This window comes from Cyphellophora europaea (genome assembly GCF_000365145.1).
Source record: "Cyphellophora europaea CBS 101466 unplaced genomic scaffold supercont1.9, whole genome shotgun sequence".
In the NCBI taxonomy this organism is placed as follows: Eukaryota; Fungi; Ascomycota; class Eurotiomycetes; order Chaetothyriales; family Cyphellophoraceae; genus Cyphellophora; species Cyphellophora europaea.
Genome location: NW_008481815.1, coordinates 525,659 through 542,305, shown reverse-complemented (window position 1 = coordinate 542,305; position 16,647 = coordinate 525,659). Strand labels below are relative to the sequence as shown.

At 56.6% G+C, this 16,647-nt stretch overlaps 7 protein-coding genes across 7 annotated transcripts; 3 read left to right on the top strand and 4 right to left on the bottom strand.

Moving 5' to 3' along the window:
• Positions 1-45: 45 nt before the first annotated feature.
• On the bottom strand, positions 46-1,188 carry HMPREF1541_08675 (uncharacterized protein; the record flags this gene model as incomplete). The annotated part of the gene is made up of 1 exon (XM_008722994.1): positions 46-1,188. One exon carries the CDS (start codon positions 1,186-1,188, stop codon positions 46-48), a length of 1,143 nt encoding a protein of 380 aa, XP_008721216.1.
• An 834-nt stretch (positions 1,189-2,022) lies between these two features.
• Positions 2,023-3,192, bottom strand: HMPREF1541_08674 (uncharacterized protein; the record flags this gene model as incomplete). Its single annotated transcript, XM_008722993.1, has 1 exon — positions 2,023-3,192. The coding sequence occupies one exon, from the start codon at positions 3,190-3,192 to the stop codon at positions 2,023-2,025; it is 1,170 nt and encodes a 389-aa protein (XP_008721215.1).
• A 523-nt stretch (positions 3,193-3,715) lies between these two features.
• HMPREF1541_08673 (acetate kinase) lies at positions 3,716-5,026 on the bottom strand (the record flags this gene model as incomplete). The annotated part of the gene is made up of 2 exons (XM_008722992.1): positions 3,716-4,656; positions 4,714-5,026. 2 exons carry the CDS (start codon positions 5,024-5,026, stop codon positions 3,716-3,718), a joined length of 1,254 nt encoding a protein of 417 aa, XP_008721214.1.
• A 432-nt stretch (positions 5,027-5,458) lies between these two features.
• HMPREF1541_08672 (uncharacterized protein) lies at positions 5,459-8,058 on the top strand (the record flags this gene model as incomplete). The annotated part of the gene is made up of 3 exons (XM_008722991.1): positions 5,459-7,138; positions 7,234-7,936; positions 7,994-8,058. 3 exons carry the CDS (start codon positions 5,459-5,461, stop codon positions 8,056-8,058), a joined length of 2,448 nt encoding a protein of 815 aa, XP_008721213.1.
• A 1,015-nt stretch (positions 8,059-9,073) lies between these two features.
• On the top strand, positions 9,074-10,438 carry HMPREF1541_08671 (uncharacterized protein; the record flags this gene model as incomplete). The annotated part of the gene is made up of 1 exon (XM_008722990.1): positions 9,074-10,438. One exon carries the CDS (start codon positions 9,074-9,076, stop codon positions 10,436-10,438), a length of 1,365 nt encoding a protein of 454 aa, XP_008721212.1.
• Positions 10,439-11,130: 692 nt separating this feature from the next.
• Positions 11,131-11,962, bottom strand: HMPREF1541_08670 (uncharacterized protein; the record flags this gene model as incomplete). The annotated part of the gene is made up of 3 exons (XM_008722989.1): positions 11,131-11,529; positions 11,647-11,763; positions 11,930-11,962. 3 exons carry the CDS (start codon positions 11,960-11,962, stop codon positions 11,131-11,133), a joined length of 549 nt encoding a protein of 182 aa, XP_008721211.1.
• A 1,473-nt stretch (positions 11,963-13,435) lies between these two features.
• On the top strand, positions 13,436-16,339 carry HMPREF1541_08669 (uncharacterized protein; the record flags this gene model as incomplete). Its single annotated transcript, XM_008722988.1, has 3 exons — positions 13,436-13,855; positions 13,908-14,084; positions 14,303-16,339. 3 exons carry the CDS (start codon positions 13,436-13,438, stop codon positions 16,337-16,339), a joined length of 2,634 nt encoding a protein of 877 aa, XP_008721210.1.
• Positions 16,340-16,647: the final 308 nt, after the last annotated feature.

Sequence of the window (16,647 nt, the reverse complement as noted above, 5' to 3'; positions counted from 1 at the left end):
GTCTCTACATGTCACACACACCCACCAACGTTTTGGCCTCTTTTTTCACTTGGAAAGATCCTGACCCCAAACCTCCTTCGCGATCTCGACCTCCAGCCTGATCTTGGCGAACTGCTGCTCCTCGCTGAGATCGTTGCCCTCCATGGTACTGCTAAACCCGCACTGATGGCTCAAACACAGCTGATCAATCCCTTTCCCACAAAACCCCGCCGCCTCGTGCAGCCTCCCCACGATCTCCGCCTTGTCGTCCAACTCGGGCTTCTTGGAGCCCATGACGCCCAGCACCACGACCTTGTTGGGCGGCAGGTGGCGCAGGGGCGAGAAATCCCCGGAGCGCGCATCGTCGAACTCGAGGAAATAGGCGTCGACATTGAGTTCTTTGAAGAGGACCTCGGCGACGGGCTCGTAGCCGCCCTGCGCGAACCAGCGGGAGCGGTGGTTGCCGCGGCACAGGTGGATGCCGACGGTCATGTCCCCGGGCCGCTTCTCGATGCTCTTGTTGATGAGGTGGGCGTAGCGGCGCGCGAGGGCGTTGGCGTCGCCGTGGCGGGATTCGGCTTCGGAACGCATGCCCGGATCGCAGAGGTAGGCGAGGTTGGTGTCGTCGAGCTGCACGGTCCGGCAGCCGGCGGCGTAGAGGTCGGCGAGTTCTTCTTGGTAGACGCGGGCGAGGTCGGCGAAGAAGGGGTCGAGGTCCGGGTAGGCGGTCGCGTCGATGGTGTCGCGGCCGCCGCGGAAGTGGACCATGGTCGGGCTGGGGATGCAGACTTTGGTCGTCACCTTGCCGGTGGCGCCGTTTTTCGCGATTTGCTGCTCCAGGAAGTGGAAGTCGTCGACTTGGATGGGTTTGGGGTGGCCTAGCTTTCCCGTCACGACCAGTCGGGGTGGGATAAAACCCTCTTTGCTGGTGCTGGTGGATTGCAGGCCGCCTCGGATCTCCACGCCGTCGAGATGCTGTAGGAAGTCTAGATGGAAGAAGGCCCGACGGAACTCGCCGTCGGTTATGGAGCGGAGGCCTGAGTCGATTTCCTTGGTGACGATGTCGGCGATGTGCTTGTCCTCGATGGCACGGAGATCCGAGGGACTGATCTTGTTGGCGGCGACGTCACTGCGGCCTTGTAGGACAGGTGCTGCACGCAGTAGAGAGCCGACGTGGTCAGCCCGGTAGACGCCGAATGGGAGAGGCATGGCGGCTGTGATTAAATGTGGTGGTAGAGGCAAGGTCTGACAACTTGTTGCTCCTGGGCTGGCGTGTAGTAGGGTACCTGACTTTTAGACTACATGTATGAAGGCTTCAGCACGGACGAAATGCCAGAAGTACTGTATCATCTCCAACAAAGAGCCTCTGAACACATCGAAATGCAACTGCCGGACAGTCTCTGTGGGGATCATGGGGATCGTCATCAGGCGTCCCTAGTTTGGTTCGTCAAGAGAAGGGTCTCTCATGCAAGATGCAACGTTATTCCTCGCCGATCGGTTCACAGCCTCTTCTGCAGGTCCCTCGGCCGACTTACCAGGTTCGGTAGCGGGTGAGGCCTTCTAGCTGGACTAAGGTGTGAGGGCACCCTCTGTACGGGGCTTGGGGGAAGCTCCTTGGTGGGGGCGGGGTACAGATGGGAGGAATAGCAGAGCTGGCTCGATCACGTTGAGATTGTCAGCTGTACCGATACTTGTGCCTGATGCTCAATGCTAGTCTCCTTCATCGGCACGTCTGGCACGGCTCTTCAATTAGGAGGAGCTAAACAAAAGCTCGGGGCCCTTCATCGAGCTTTTGTAAAATATACTGGGCTACCGTCTTCTGCTTATGCTCCTTGTCAGGAGAAGTAAGATTGCTTGAGAAGGGCGTCTGGGACACTTGCACAAGCATGGAAGAGCCGCTCGCGCTCGTTTCAAAGTTCATTGTCGCCAGCCGCCAACTGACTCTTCTCGTGAAGACGCAAAAGTCGTGTTAACTTCAACATCACAGATCTGTCCATTATAGCCCGGCCGAAGGAGTTCTCCCTTCTCCCCTCTTCACAATGCTCAGAACTTCTCCGCAACCCACTCCATAATCTTCGCATACGCCCTATCCGCGCCATAATGCAGGTTCAAGCCATGGCCCGCCCCCTCAATGATGTCCACCTTCAGATCCGCCCCTGGGAACGCCTCCCTCGTAGCCGGCACATCCTCACCCACCAGACCGGTACAGTTACTCGCGCAGAAGATCGTGTCAAGCTCGCTGGCAACGTAGTACACTGGCCCTTCGAACTCCGTAGCGTTGCCTGCGATGGCGGCGCCGCTGAGAAACTCGCCGAGCGCGAAAGGGTATTTCGTCCTCTCGGCCTGCGCGAGCACCAAGGGGTCAAAGTTGGGGTAGGCGAGGAAGGCGAATTGGTTGGCGTACTGGGTGGGCCAGGTGAGGAAGCCGTTGGAGTATTCGGTGGGCGGGAAGCGGGAGGGCTGGTTGGCATTGGCGAGGTGGAAGCCGGTACTGGCGAGGAAGAGGCTTTGGCCCACTTGGATGTCCGTGTAGCCGGTCAGGACGACGCCGTCAACGAGTGAGGGTTCGTGGACGACGAGGGCTTTGGATAGGATGGAGCCCCAGGAGTGGCCAACGTGGATTACTTTGTCGGGTGGGCCGGCGAGGCCCGTGATGGCGGGACCTCCGCGGCGGACGAGGGAGGTGAGGCCTGCGAGGAGGGCGAGCTCGACTGTGGTTTGGATTTCGGTATACGGGTTGCCGATGGTGGAAGGCTCAATGCCGAGACGGTTCCAGGAGATTGTGCTGTAGCCTGCAGCAGTGGCAGCATGGATATATGAGTACTGCGTGTCTGAGGCGTTGGAAGGGAGGTAGAAGTCCCAGTATGAGCGATCGAAGCCAAGCCCATGTGTGAGGAGGTGGACAGTGCTGGCTTTGGGTCCGGGATTACTTGGAGTACAGTAGTCGCCGACAATGCTGAATGTCTTGGTTATGGATGAGAATTCGACTGGAGGTGCGGGGCTGTCAGAATCCTGTCTTGTCGTGAGAACATCAGCGTAGTAGGTGGCCTGTTCGGCGGACTCGATCTCCGGGAGGAATGGCACAATGGTTGTCACATTATCCACAGGTAGGGAGACGGTAAATTCACGGCATGTGTAACCTTTGGAGGGCACCGGCGAAGCGTCTAGACAACCGGCTGCTACGAGAGCAGCAACAAGCAGGGTGAAGACCATGGTGGTTGCTTCTAGTAACGTAGTTTTTACTTCTTGAGGCGTCCGAGTGGCGGAGGCCACAACTGCAGCGCGCCATCTGCAGGTCTATATAGTGTTGAAGGGCCTGGCTGTGAAGTCGAGAAGTTCGGCACAACGGCAGAGGCGGCACTGGAGCTCGTCTTCGGTACCTCGCTCTCAAGGCGCAGGCCCGCTGTCGAGTGACTAGAATTGGAATACTCAATGCATGTAGCTTACTACCACGTTGAAGTCGTTCTTCTGAGGTAGCCTAGGCCGCCTAAAGTGGCCGCGTTTGTGTTAGTGCAGGATTTGTCAGGATGGCCAACGCGAATGAGTGACTGAGTGCAGAGTCGACATCTTGGCGATTAGCTGATCAACCGAGACGTGCTGTCAGAGTGTGAAGCCGCACCACATCATGGCGCATGATGCGATGTCCTGAGGTCCATCAGCACCCTCGCCGGCCTCTTCGCTTAGAATATTTCCAAATCAACATCTGCTGAGAACGCAGGGGGTCGCATCGAAGGGATTATCTTTTCGGATGGAGCGCCGTCTGGTAAGCCATCTGCCAATCCTCGTCCGTCTGCACGACCAGAGTAAGGGAGCTGGCGGACGAACCGATGCGAGATACGATCTCACTGTCCTTGGCGTTCTGATTTTGTTCCTGTTCAATGGCGAAGCCAAGGCACGAGACCTTCGAGATTACCAACTGTCGCAAGTATGATGACTTCTCACCAATGCCTCCGGCAAACACCAGAGCGTCGACCTCTCCCCCAAGCTTGACATAGTAGCTGCCGATGTAGCCAACTATGCGGTCGACGAAGATGTCCAACGCCAGCTTGTGAGTGTCAGGCGCATCAGCTTTGGCAATCTCGGCAAAGTCGGACGTGCCTGTAAGAGCTTTCCAACCCGACTGCTTGTTCAGAATCTCTTCAGCTTTAGAGATGTGTAGATCGGTAGTGCTCGACGGACTCAACTTTCCCACGTCTGATGTGTAGTGAAAGACCAGGCTGGGATCGATATCACCAGAGCGAGTGCCTCCAGGAAGACCTGAAACTGGCGTCAATCCCATGGTCGTATCGATAGACTGTCCATTCTTGATGGCACATGCCGACGCTCCGCTACCGAGGTGAAGGGCGATGATGTTCGTCTCGGGGACGGGTTTCTTCAGGTATCTCGCTGTCTCCCTCAGGACGTAACTGTACGAGAGGCCGTGAAAGCCGTATTTGCGGAGGCCCTTTTCCATGGCAATCTTGGGGCTGATGGCGTAGGATTTGACGCATTCTGGCATGGTGGCATGAAAGGCCGAATCAAAGCAGGCGACGTTGGTGCATTTTGGCAGCTTCTCGTGGACCGCTTTCATGAGCTGAACGGCGGCCGCATTGTGTAAGGGTGCCAGATCAGATAATGCTTCGATCTTGTGGAATGTTTCGCGAGTGATCAGCTCATCGTCGCGAAAGTCGCCGCCCTCTGGAATGGCTGCTTAGCGAGAACGAGAGCAGGAATGGTGGGGGCGAGAATACGTACGCACAACGCGGTGGCAGGCATAGCGGATGTCCTCCTTCGCGCTCACGGCGACATTGCTGTCGTTCAAGAAGGTGTCGAGGACGTGCTCAAAGGCTTTCCCATGATCTTCCACATGGCCCAGGTCGCTTTGCTGCTTTTGGGATCCCTTTGTGTATTTCAGCCCGGCCTTCTGAGTGCCGATTGCCGAGACCTCCGCACCGGCCAACTTGTCCAGTTTCGGCGTCTTGTTGGTGTTGCCGACCTCTTCAGCCGAGTAGAGACTGCACTTGAGGGAACTGCTCCCAGCATTGATGGAAAGGATGAGCTGCACCATCTCTGCGCGTGTCGACAGCTATATTTGATGCTTGATATGAGTAGCTCTCGGCTGCGATGGGCGATTGAGCGTGCCTTTGATGTGTTTTCCGCGTTGCGTCACAACCGCGTCACTCCGCGCGTTGCCAGCTGTGCCGGAAGTATCGCCTCAGTCATCGAATCGGACACTCAGACTGGCCACATGCTGCACTGTCAGAGCAAAGGCTGATGTGCTGCTGTCCGTATTGTCCGCTCGTGAGCACATGCGTCTCGGTCGTGCAGCCGCAGAGTGACTTCACTTCCGGCATCTCCCCCCCATCACTCAGAACTGACTTTGCAGCCCTTCTTCACGTCACGACCAATTCCGCTCATCAAGGGCTCTGCTTGCACTGGGCCCAGAAACGACTTCGAGTTTCCTATCGTACCCAACACTCATCATTGTAACACAGCCATCATGCCCGGTGAGGTTATCGACAGACCAAATCCCCCTCCAGCACCTTCCCACGTTCCCGATCATGTCTCAGATTTGTTGGTCAAGCTCGAGAAGCCAACACTCACCGCAGATGCCAACCAGGCCTTGCAGAAATATCGGCGGGCTGCTAACTACATCGCCGCCGCTATGATCTTTCTGCGGGACAACGTCTACGTGAAGCGGGACCTCACTTTCGACGACATCAAGCCACGCCTGCTTGGCCACTGGGGCACATGCCCGGGTTTGACCCTAGTATATTCTCACCTGAATTACCTCATCCGCAAGCATGACCTCGACATGCTCTATGTTGTTGGCCCCGGTCACGGCGCCCCGTCCATCCTGGCAAACCTTTGGCTCGAAGGATCTCTCGCCAAGTTCTATCCCGACTGCTCCCGCGATGCAAAGGGTCTACACAACCTGATCACAGGCTTCAGCACCACCGGCGGATTTCCATCCCACATCAACGCTGAGACGCCGGGTTCAATCCACGAGGGTGGTGAGCTCGGCTATGCCTTGTCCGTTTCTTTCGGAGCAGTCATGGACAATCCCGACTTGATTGTTACGTGCATTGTGGGCGATGGTGAAGCAGAGACAGGGCCGACCGCGACAGCTTGGCACGGCTACAAGTTCATTGATCCTGCTGAGTCTGGTGCGGTCTTGCCGATTGTCCATGTCAACGGCTTCAAGATCTCAGAGAGAACAATCTACGGCACAATGGATGATAAGGAAATGGCGGCTCTTTTCACCGGCTACGGCTATCAGCCTCGAGTTGTCGACGATTTGGACGACATTGATGCCGACCTTAATGGCTCAATGGAATGGGCTATCAACGAGATCAAGAACATCCAGAAAGCGGCAAGAAGCGGAAAGCCCATCAGAAAGCCTCGTTGGCCAGTATTAATCCTGCGAACTCCAAAGGGGTGGACCGGTCCCAAAAAGGTCCATGGCGAGTTCGTAGAGGGCTCCTTCCGTGCACACCAAGTGCCACTGGCTGCGGCCAAGAGTGAACCAGACGAGCTCAAAGACCTCCAGAAGTGGCTGTTGTCCTACAAGCCAGAAGAACTTTTCAAGGAAGATGGCGACGTAGTTGACGAGATCAAGAGTGTCATCCCGGACAAGCCGGAGCGTCTCCTTGGTCAGAAGCCAGAGTCATACAACTCCTACGAGCAACTTGCTGAGACTCCCTGGGAGCCACTGGCGGTCAAGAAGGGCTCATCTGCCAGTTCTATGCAGCTCCTTGGGAAGCTTCTAGAGCTAGTCATCAAAGACAACCCAAAGAGCTTCCGCATATTCTCGCCCGATGAGTTCGAATCAAACAAGCTCGCAGCGGTCCTGAACTCGACAGGTCGGAACATGCAATGGGATCAGTACTCCTGGGGACAAGGTGGTCGCCTCATCGAGACGTTGAGTGAGCACCAATGCCAAGGATTCATGCAGGGCTACACCCTCACCGGACGCACGGCGTTGTTCCCCTCGTATGAGGCTTTCCTTGACATTGTGCACAGCATGATGGTGCAGTACGCCAAATTTCAGAAGATGGCACAGGAGTGTCCGTGGCGGAAGCATATTGCCAGTCTCAACTATCTCGAAACGTCTACCTGGACACGCCAAGAGCATAACGGCTACTCTCACCAGAATCCATCTTTTATCGGCGCAGTTTTGGTAAGCTATGCCCAACTCTATGGTTTACATTATCCCTTTCGCGCTTTAGCACGCAAATAGAACAGTCTTACCTCCAACTTGACTAACGAACGCAGAATCTCAAACCCAACGCAGCTCGTGTCTATCTTCCACCCGACGCCAACACCTTTTTGTCAACCATGTCGCATTGCCTCCACTCGAAGGGATATGTCAACCTCATGGTGGGGTCGAAACAGCCGACTCCAGTCTTCCTCTCCCCGCAAGAGGCTGACGCCCACTGCAAAGCTGGCGCGTCCGTATGGAAGTTTTGCTCCACCGACGAAGGGCTCGACCCCGACGTCGTGATTGTCGGAATCGGAACGGAGCTGACGTTCGAGGTTGTAGCCGCGGCCGACTGGCTACGGAAGAATGTGCCTGAGCTTCGGGTCCGAGTCATCAACGTGACCGACCTGATGGTGCTAGAGACCAACTCGATCCATCCTCACGGCCTCGACAACGAGGCCTTTGAATCCCTCTTCACCTCTGACAACCCCATCCATTTCAACTATCACGGCTACGCCAACGAGTTGAAGGGCTTGCTGTTTGGTCGCCCCAATGCCGATCGCATCAGCATCGCGAGCTACATCGAGGAGGGAAGCACGACTACGCCGTTCGACATGATGCTTCTGAATCGCACGTCACGGTATCACGTGGCCATCGAAGCTGTGAAAGGGGCCAGCAAGAGGAACGAGAAGGTGCGGCTGCGACTGCATGAGCTTACTAGTGAGCTGGCTAGCTTGATCACAAGCACTCAGAAATATATCGCGGAGCACAAGGCGGGTGAGTAACTCCCGTCTGAAATTATGTTTGGGAAATGCTAATGATCCCGCCCCACAGACCCTGAATACCTCGATGATGTCGGCAATTTGCGACAAGATACTTCGTCGCTGTCGGAAGGCTGAGACCGGACATATCGACATTGGCCACTTTTTGGCCGTCACGAGCTGATACTGTAGCGTGGTATCTGCACGTCCACAAGCTCTTTGAAGGATTCGATCGTGGATCATCATAGGGAGGCGAGTTTGTAATGAGTCCCAAGGCGGACCCTGCAGAGTTGTCTAGTATGTAGGCTGTGGCCTTCTCAGGTGGTGCCCGGTAGTGCCCTCGATCCGTGTCTTAGGCAGCAAAATGGTAACAGTATCTCCGGTTTTAACGCGATACATTGTCCTACCTCGTCAGCAGACCCCCTTATCAGCGGCAGCCTCGCGGGTCTTGGCAGCTTCATCCAATACCTGATACACAACGACAGAGGGCTTCTTTCCGTTCGACGGAATCCATCTCATTTGGCGTGCCGTCAAGCAATTCGGCGGTAGAAGAATTGAGAGGCTTGACGTGAGCGACACAAGGGCGAGTATACTTCAATGTTCCAGTTATACCCGGGCGCCAAGTCCCCCGCAGGATGGCCCCTTGTGAGGGGGCTGCGGGCCTGTGGTGGGGGTGTCCAGAGCGGCAGGCGACCTTTCCATTTTGCATCCTGTTCGCCGGGGTCTTTTACACACCAAATTTCAATGACTGATTGGGTGATCTGTAGCAGAAAAGCTTGTACCTGGTTCGTGCAGACATTCGCATTTTGAGGTGGTCTCAGCTACACTAGCCTTCGATTGCAGTCCCCCAGAAGCCGGTGGTTGTTGTACCGTTGAAAGTCGTGTTTTGCCGTGTTAGGCTATCCAGCAATCAGGATCACGACTGCGGCTGCCCGGGGGCTATACGTCGTAGAAACTCAGCACGCTCGCAAGTAACGAAAGCACCTGACCTTTTACAATTGTAGGGATGCGACGTGAACAAGAATCGGAGCCTCTGCTCCTGCCAGACAAAGAACTCCCGTCTTCCTCTTGGCGGGCCGGCGACGATGCGCAAAGCCAGAAGCCAGGCTTCTCTGCCAGACTCACGGTGGTGATCTGTTTCCTGGCGGCCATGATGCTCACGTTGGCGGCGTATTTTACGTCCGCACCAGGCAGTATCAGCTTCGATGCATCGACCAAGAAGTTCTCAGACGCGGATATCGCGAAGGTCCAGAAATGCTCCATTGACAACTTACACATGGATCTTTCCTTCCTGGAGGATGCAACTCCTATTAAGGCAGAGGAATTCATCCACCGTCGTGATCGTCTAGCCCAAGCGTTGCACACGGATGGTGTCGACGCTTTCGTGCTGGAACCAGGATACACCTTTCAGTACTACGGCAACGTAAGCCAGTGGGACTGGGAGCCGTGGGAGCCGGAGGAGCGTCCGTTCTTGATGGTTATGCAGCCAACCGTTGGATTGGATGGCACGGTCAAGGCAAAGACCACTTATTTGGCGCCACACTTCGAGGAGGATCGAGTGCGCATGCTCGGCATCCCAGCCGACTCGGAACTAGACATCGTCATCTGGGAGGAGCACTGGGACCCCTACCAGACTCTCCTCGAGCAGACCTTTGACCGTCGCGAAGGTCTGGTCATCATGACGGACGAGGAGATGAGAGACTATATCGTGCGCGGTCTGACTTCAGCCGGCTTCCATACGGTCGGCCTCACACCCAACGTCGATGCAGTGCGGCAGCAAAAGTCACCGGCCGAGCTGTCCCTCCTCCGCGCCGTCAACACCGGCACCGTCGAGGCGTTACGCAAAATGCGCCCCTGCCTCATCCCAGGCTTAACCGAGAACCAAGTCATGACGATCCTCGACAACGCATTACTCTCCGTCCCGGGCTTCGGTCTCTTCTTCAACATCGTCCTCTTCGACGAGAACGCCGCACTGCCCCACGGCGGCAAAGCCACCGGCGGCAAGACCCTCACGCACCACACCGTCGTGCTCATCGACGTAGGCGCCCACTACCGCGGCTACAGCTCCGACATCTGCCGCTCCTTCCTCATCGATCCGCCTCGAGGCCAGACGCCCGAGGGCGTCGCGGCCTCGGATCCCCAGTTCGCCACGAAGCAGAAGGTCTTCGACACGGTGTTGGCGGCGCAGAACGCCAGTATCGCGCACTTCCGACCCGGGGAGACGGCCGCGAGCGTGGATGTCGCGGCGCGCAGCGTCATTGCGAAGCAAGGCTGGGAGAAGCAGTTCACGCATCGTGTGGGGCATGGTATAGGGATCAAGGCGCATGAGTCACCGTATTTGCACAAGGGGAATACGAGAGTGAAGTTGAGGGAGGGCATGACGTTTACCAGTGAGCCGGGCGTGTACCTGACGGGCCGGTTTGGAGTCAGGTCGGAGGACGTCTTTGTCGTTACGGAGAGGGGCAGCGAGGTGAGGTGCTTGAGCGGACCAAGGGCCAAGGGGTTTTGGGAACCTTGATGCAGTTTGACGAGGCAGAGGGCTATGTCGAGGTAGCTCAATCCTCGCTGGCTGGTCGAAGAATTTACCGCTCTCGCCTCTAGCCAAGGGTCCTCGCAACCGAGTCAGAGGCCCCTCTGAAACCCGTCACAAGCGCGGGAGACAGTGTTCGCACAGCTGAGATGGAGAGCAGGATACCATGTTCGTAAAGTATGGTCTCAAGCCCGGCTGTGCATGAGCAGGTTTCGAACGCCAGCGTTGTTGAGGACCGAGCCCTTCCTACTGGCGCATGATCAGAAAATGTGTCAAGCGTGCTGATGGGTCAAGCATGCTGATGGAAACCGGCGCGTGCTTTGGCGACTTCCCAATGTTTCATGACTGTGTTGGATGGCGAGATCGAACAACATCTCCGCGCACAGACCCGGCGCTGTGCGCAGCAGACAGTTGATTTGCGGTGATGGAGAAATGCTACAGGTAGAACGAATTGCTCAGCTACAAAGCTCTAGGTTTAGAAAACGCACCGGAAAAGGGAGGGGGGATGATCGTAGATCGAGTTCTATTCACGAATATCGATGCCTCTCAACTTGCGCAACCACATGTCGCACAACCAGTGCAAAATTGACTCCAAGCAAACAACAACATCGGGAACCGCTCTCTCAAATCAGCGCCCCCACTCTACTTTTAATCGTGCCATTCACCCAACATACAACACATCACATCATCCGTTGCCCCAGATAGAACCCATACCACACCGTCGCCGCGATGCCCACCAGATTCACCACCGTGCTCGCGCCATGCAACCAGCTAAACTTCCTGTTCAGCCTCTCCATCTCGGCGCTGTGTGGGCCCGCATCGTAGCTCTTTTTGCCGTCGCGCGTCTCCTGGTGCTTGCGCTCGCGCATCACGCTCGTGGTCTGCGGACCCAGGTACAGGAGGTTGGTGGCGGCGCAGAGCAGGTTGAGCGTTAGGGGGAGGAGCACGGGTGTGCGGTTGGAGGGGTGCAGGACGCCCGGGAGGGAGGATGGGGTGGTGCCGATGGCGGTGCGTTCGGTGGGGAGGGTGAGGGCGAGGAGGAGGGGCAGGGCGGTTTGCAGGGAGAAGTAGATGGGGAACTGGGGGGAGGAGAGGAAAGGTTGTTAGTGGGGGCTAGGGAGGGAGAGCGGCTTCTTGGCTGTTGGGGAGGGAAGGGCCAAACTCAGTCAGATAGCTGGGTGGGATTGTCGGCTTACAGTGGCTTGTTGCAGGGTGGAAAATTGTGCCCTTGGGAGAGTCTTGAATTGAATGATACCGGCGCCGAAGCTCTGGAACACTTCCGTGCCCAGGAGGACGCCGTAGGTGATGATGTGCTGTGTTCAAGTCAGGCTTTGGACGAGGCTGAACGGAAAGGGGAAACGGTCACTGGGGGTGCCAAGAGATATAGACGCGGGCAGTTCTGTGGCCGCGGCAGCGATTTCCCTGGCGCATGGGTCTCGGAGAGGGTTGTGTCGAGTTTGAAAGAGAAATGGAACTCACGTAAGGGGCCGCGGACACCAGTATCGACGGCATGGTCGCGGTTTGATGGTAGGAGCTTCGCTAATCAGGGGGTATTTGCGACTTCGGGGTCTCAGAGGCTGGATTATCCGGAAGATTCGTCTATGATTGCTGATAGTTTCCGCGGTAATCGAGATGACCCCTGTGCGTGAGGCAGTGTACAGTATGTGATACAGTACGTAGAGCAAGCAGACAAGGAGGCAGCATGCTCACAGTCAATGACGCCCACGGCTTCAATGGCTTGGCACGGAATCATGATTCGCCGGGACCGATGTCGCCATCCAGTGCTAGCAGCCTAGCACCAGCCGCCTTGTTCAGGCGTTCGCAGTGCTCCCGGGAGATTTGCCTTTCTGTGTATCCTTCCTGATCAAAAGGCACATGTATCAATCAACTAATTGGACGCACAGAAACATCTCAACGGGCCGGCATCGAAGCGGCGCTCTGCGTGCGAGTGCGTAGCCAAGCCGCACGCGAAACTCCGAAAGCGCCCGCAAGCGGCGGCGCCCAAGATCAGCTCCGAAAAAGTTGGCGCTGGACGGTAAGGGGGTGTTGAGAACCTGATGTGGCCCCCATGCTACTGCCCAAGCCGTGGGGCGTGTCTACGGTCACTGTGCTGCCGGTGTCACCTGTTTCAAGCAACGAATCTACCTCCACCAGACTGAGGTGTTGGTGTGGCCATGCTTTGACGCTCTGCAGGTTGCGACACTAACCGCCGTCATCGCATAACGCTGCAAAGAATTCTGCTATTCACCTGGGGATGGCTTGCCGTACAACTTGCAACAGCACCACTGAGCCCATCGTCCGATAAAGGCCTGCGTGAAAATCGAAAAGGGCGGTAACAGGCGAAGTGCATGAAAGGTCGGTCATGATGGGCAGCAGCCATTTCTTGATCTGTGCAATGGATCCCTACTCCCTTCGGTCTATCGCCACCAGTACTGGGTCAAGCGCCTGCTCGTCTGGAGACGCGGGGCCTCGATGGAAGCTAACTGCACCTTGGCGACGCTTCGACTCCGGCGACAACCGTCTAACAACAAGAACCGATGGCCGTGTCCAATGACAAGACACAGCTCCTTGAACTACAACGATGCAACGACGATATCGTCAATTGAAGTGCAAACAGGAGGTTGGGCCAGCCTCCAGCCCGGGCCTGATTGACGGCGATGCGGCATGATGAGGGGCGCCAGCGCATCCGGACTCAACAGCCCAGGCTGGCGACCGCCACATTGACTCATCTGACTGCCTATCGACCACTGACCGCCGACGAAGATAAAGATGGGCACCAATCACCGGCCGTGCTGGGCGTTGGAGATGCAGCTTTGTGGGTCCCGGCTCTCGGACGAGGCAAATTTTCACTTTCTGCCGAGTGCCGCCCACCGGGCACTTTCTCCAAGCCCAGTCGCTACGACTGCGCAGAGGCCAGTGCCCATATCGTCGCACTTCTGGCAGCGTCTTCTTTTCGCTTCAGCTTCTCTACGCATTCATTGTACCATGGGTTTCACCAACTTCAATCAGAAATTGGCCAAGAAAGTATTCGGCATCGACACCTGCAATCAGCAGCATCGAAGGCTCAAGGAGTTTGAGGAGCCTCTCACTCAGATCGTACCACATGCTTACCGCGAGCAGGAGCCCACAGTAGCAGAATGGTTTCGATCTCTCGTCCCTGATAAACACGCTGCAGTCGATTACATTCACGATCTCTTCCCGTCAGCCCAATGGGTCACTCGTTACAACCTCCGATGGCTGGCTGGCGACTCCATTGCAGGTCTCACCATCGGTCTCGTCATTGTACCGCAGGCCATGGCGTATGCACTGCTCGCCCAGCTCAGCCCTGAGTATGGTCTGTACACCTCACTCGCAGGCGCAGCCACCTACTGGATATTTGGGACATCCAAGGACATTGTTATCGGCGTAAGCCACATCATACAGAAGCCTTTCTCACCTACTGATACTCATATCCTAGACCACCGCCGTGGGATCACTGCTTGTGGGACAAGTCATCACCCATGTCGAAGAGCAAAGACCTGGCGACTATACTAGGACCGAGATTGCGAAAGCATTGTCCTTCTTGATCGGCGCGATTTTGCTGCTGATTGGTTTGCTTAGACTTGGATGGCTAATTGAGTTCATTCCATACGTGGTAAGACTTCTCGAACTCCCGCCATCGTACCACTCCAGCTAACAGCTATCGTAGTGAGTCGTATTCGGTCCTTTCGTTGCTGCTCTATCCTTCAGTCGATTCTATCTCCTCCTGGACAGAATAGGAGCTTCTCAAGTGGAAGACCCTGCTGGAGACTTTTTGCACAATTACACAATCTTGCTTGCCATCCTTACCCGCACCGCCTCACCCCTCCTCAGACCCGACATAGGCTAACAAAAACCTACAGACCAATATCTGCGTTCGTCACTGCTGCCAGCATCACCATCATGTGCACACAAATACCTGTCTGCCTTGGTATCAAAGGAATCAATACCAGACTTTCACCGTACCGTGTGATACTGGACACACTGGAAGGCCTGCCTCGAACTCAGCTTGATGCCGCCATCGGTATCTCATGCATCGTCTTACTTTTCGTGGTTCGTGATGTTTGTGCCAAGCTGGAAGTCAAGCGTCCTGCCCAAAAGCGCATGTGGGCCACCATCTCCTCGTTGAGACTATCTCTGGCCATGATTTTCTTCACGCTGATCAGCTGGATCGTCCATCGCACCATGCCCCGCGGCGAGACCAAGTTTCGCCTAGTTGGACCAATCAGCTCCGGTTTTCCGCAAGCTGGGCCTCCACGCCTCGACAGCGACCTGGTCAGTTTGATCCTGCCAGAGACTCCGGCGATTCTGATCATCCTGGTCATCGAACACATTGCTATTGCGAAGGCGATGGGAAGAACGTTCAGCTATACTGTGAGACCCTCGCAAGAGATCCTCGCACAGGGCACCGCCAACTTTCTCGGTCCCTTTGTGGGAGGCTACTGCTGTACCGGCTCTTTCGGTGCTAGTGCCGTGCTATCCAAGGCAGGTGTCAGGACGCCTCTCGCGGGCCTCTTCAGTGCCATGATCCTGATTCTGGCGTTGTATGCATTGACTGCCGTCTTTTACTACATACCCATGGCAGCGTTGGCGGGACTGATCATCCACGCCACCTCGAATCTGATGACTCCTCCAAAGTCGTTGTACAGATATTGGCAGCTATCCCCATTCGAGCTGATAATTTGGATAGCTGGCGTCCTCCTCGCGTTGTTCACGTCTCTCGAGACTTCGATCTACGTCACCATCGCCTTATCACTCACGCTGCTCATGGTGCGCCTCGCGCGCACCAAAGGCAAATTCATGGGTCGCGTCCGCATTGGCCGCGTGGCCATCAACGTCTCGGTCAACAACGACGACCACAAGTCGACCTCGACCTCCAGCGCCGTCGACATCCCCCTCCGCGACGCCTACCTCGCAACAGATCGCACCGACGCCACCAACCCCGACAGCGACATCGAAACCCCCTATCCGGGCGTCTTCATCTTCCGCTTCTCCGAAGGCTTCAACTACGTCAACCAAGCGCAGCAAATGGACACACTCCTCCGCCACATCCTCGCCAACACCAAATGCACTTCGCCCGACGAGGGCATGCGGCCCTCGGACCGTCTCTGGAACGACCCGGGCCCCACGCGCGCCTCCCTCGCCGCCGACGCCCACAAGCCCGTCCTGCGCGCCGTCGTGCTCGACTGCTCCTCCGTCAACAACACCGACATCACCAGCGTGCAGGGTCTCATCGACACGCGCAACTTCCTCGACCGCCACGCCAGCCCGGCCATCGTCGAGTGGCATTTCGCCTGCGTGAGCAACCGCTGGACGCGCCGCGCGTTGGCGGTCGCGGGCTTCGGCTTCCCCGTCGCGGACAAGCCGGACGCGGTGGCTAATTGGGCACCCGTGTACACGGTCAGTCGCTCGTTTGCGGGGGCCACGCCGGACGATGTGCGCGAGGAGGCGAGTCGGCGGCGGCGGGAGAAGACGAGGCTGGATGTCGCGGTCGATGAGGAGCGCAGGTGTCAGATGCCCGTCACCAAGGCCGAGTTTGAGATGCAGTGCGAACCTATTGGGGAGGTGCCGGGAGACAGCAGCAGTGATGGCGAGGCGGCGTCTTCAAGGCCGAGAACGAGGAACGGAACGGCGAGTGAGGTCGAGAAGTGCAGTGAACAGGGTGAGGAGGAGGAGGAAGCCGAGGAAGTGAAGAGAGCGAGGAGGAGGAGGGCGGACCGCAGTCAGTCGCCGCCCGTCCTGCTCTATGGTATGGATCGGCCCTTCTTCCACGTCGATCTGGTCGAGGCGGTGGATGCGGCGGTGAGGGATGCGAAGAGGGCCGAGGGGAGGGGGCCGGTCGTTGTGGTGGATGATGGGGTGGTGAATTAATGGATTTGGTAAAGTTATTCTTGGTTTTGTAAGCAAGCAAGCAAGCAAGCGTAAGCGTATCGTTTCGGGGTGTCTTTCTACTAGATAGAGGCTACGATTATGAGGAAATGAAAGACTGGTGTTTTTGGCGTTCTTAAAGAGAAACCATTTTTCGACGGACCTTTTCGTATCTATCTACGGTTTGTGTGTTTGTTTCTTGCGTTGGTAAGTGAGCCTCCCGTGCAGCAACGTGTCCCTTGCTTTCGTTGCACTGCATTGCGATGAGGCATGTGGTTGGCTGCGCTGCATCCGCGCTGCCCTGCCGTGAG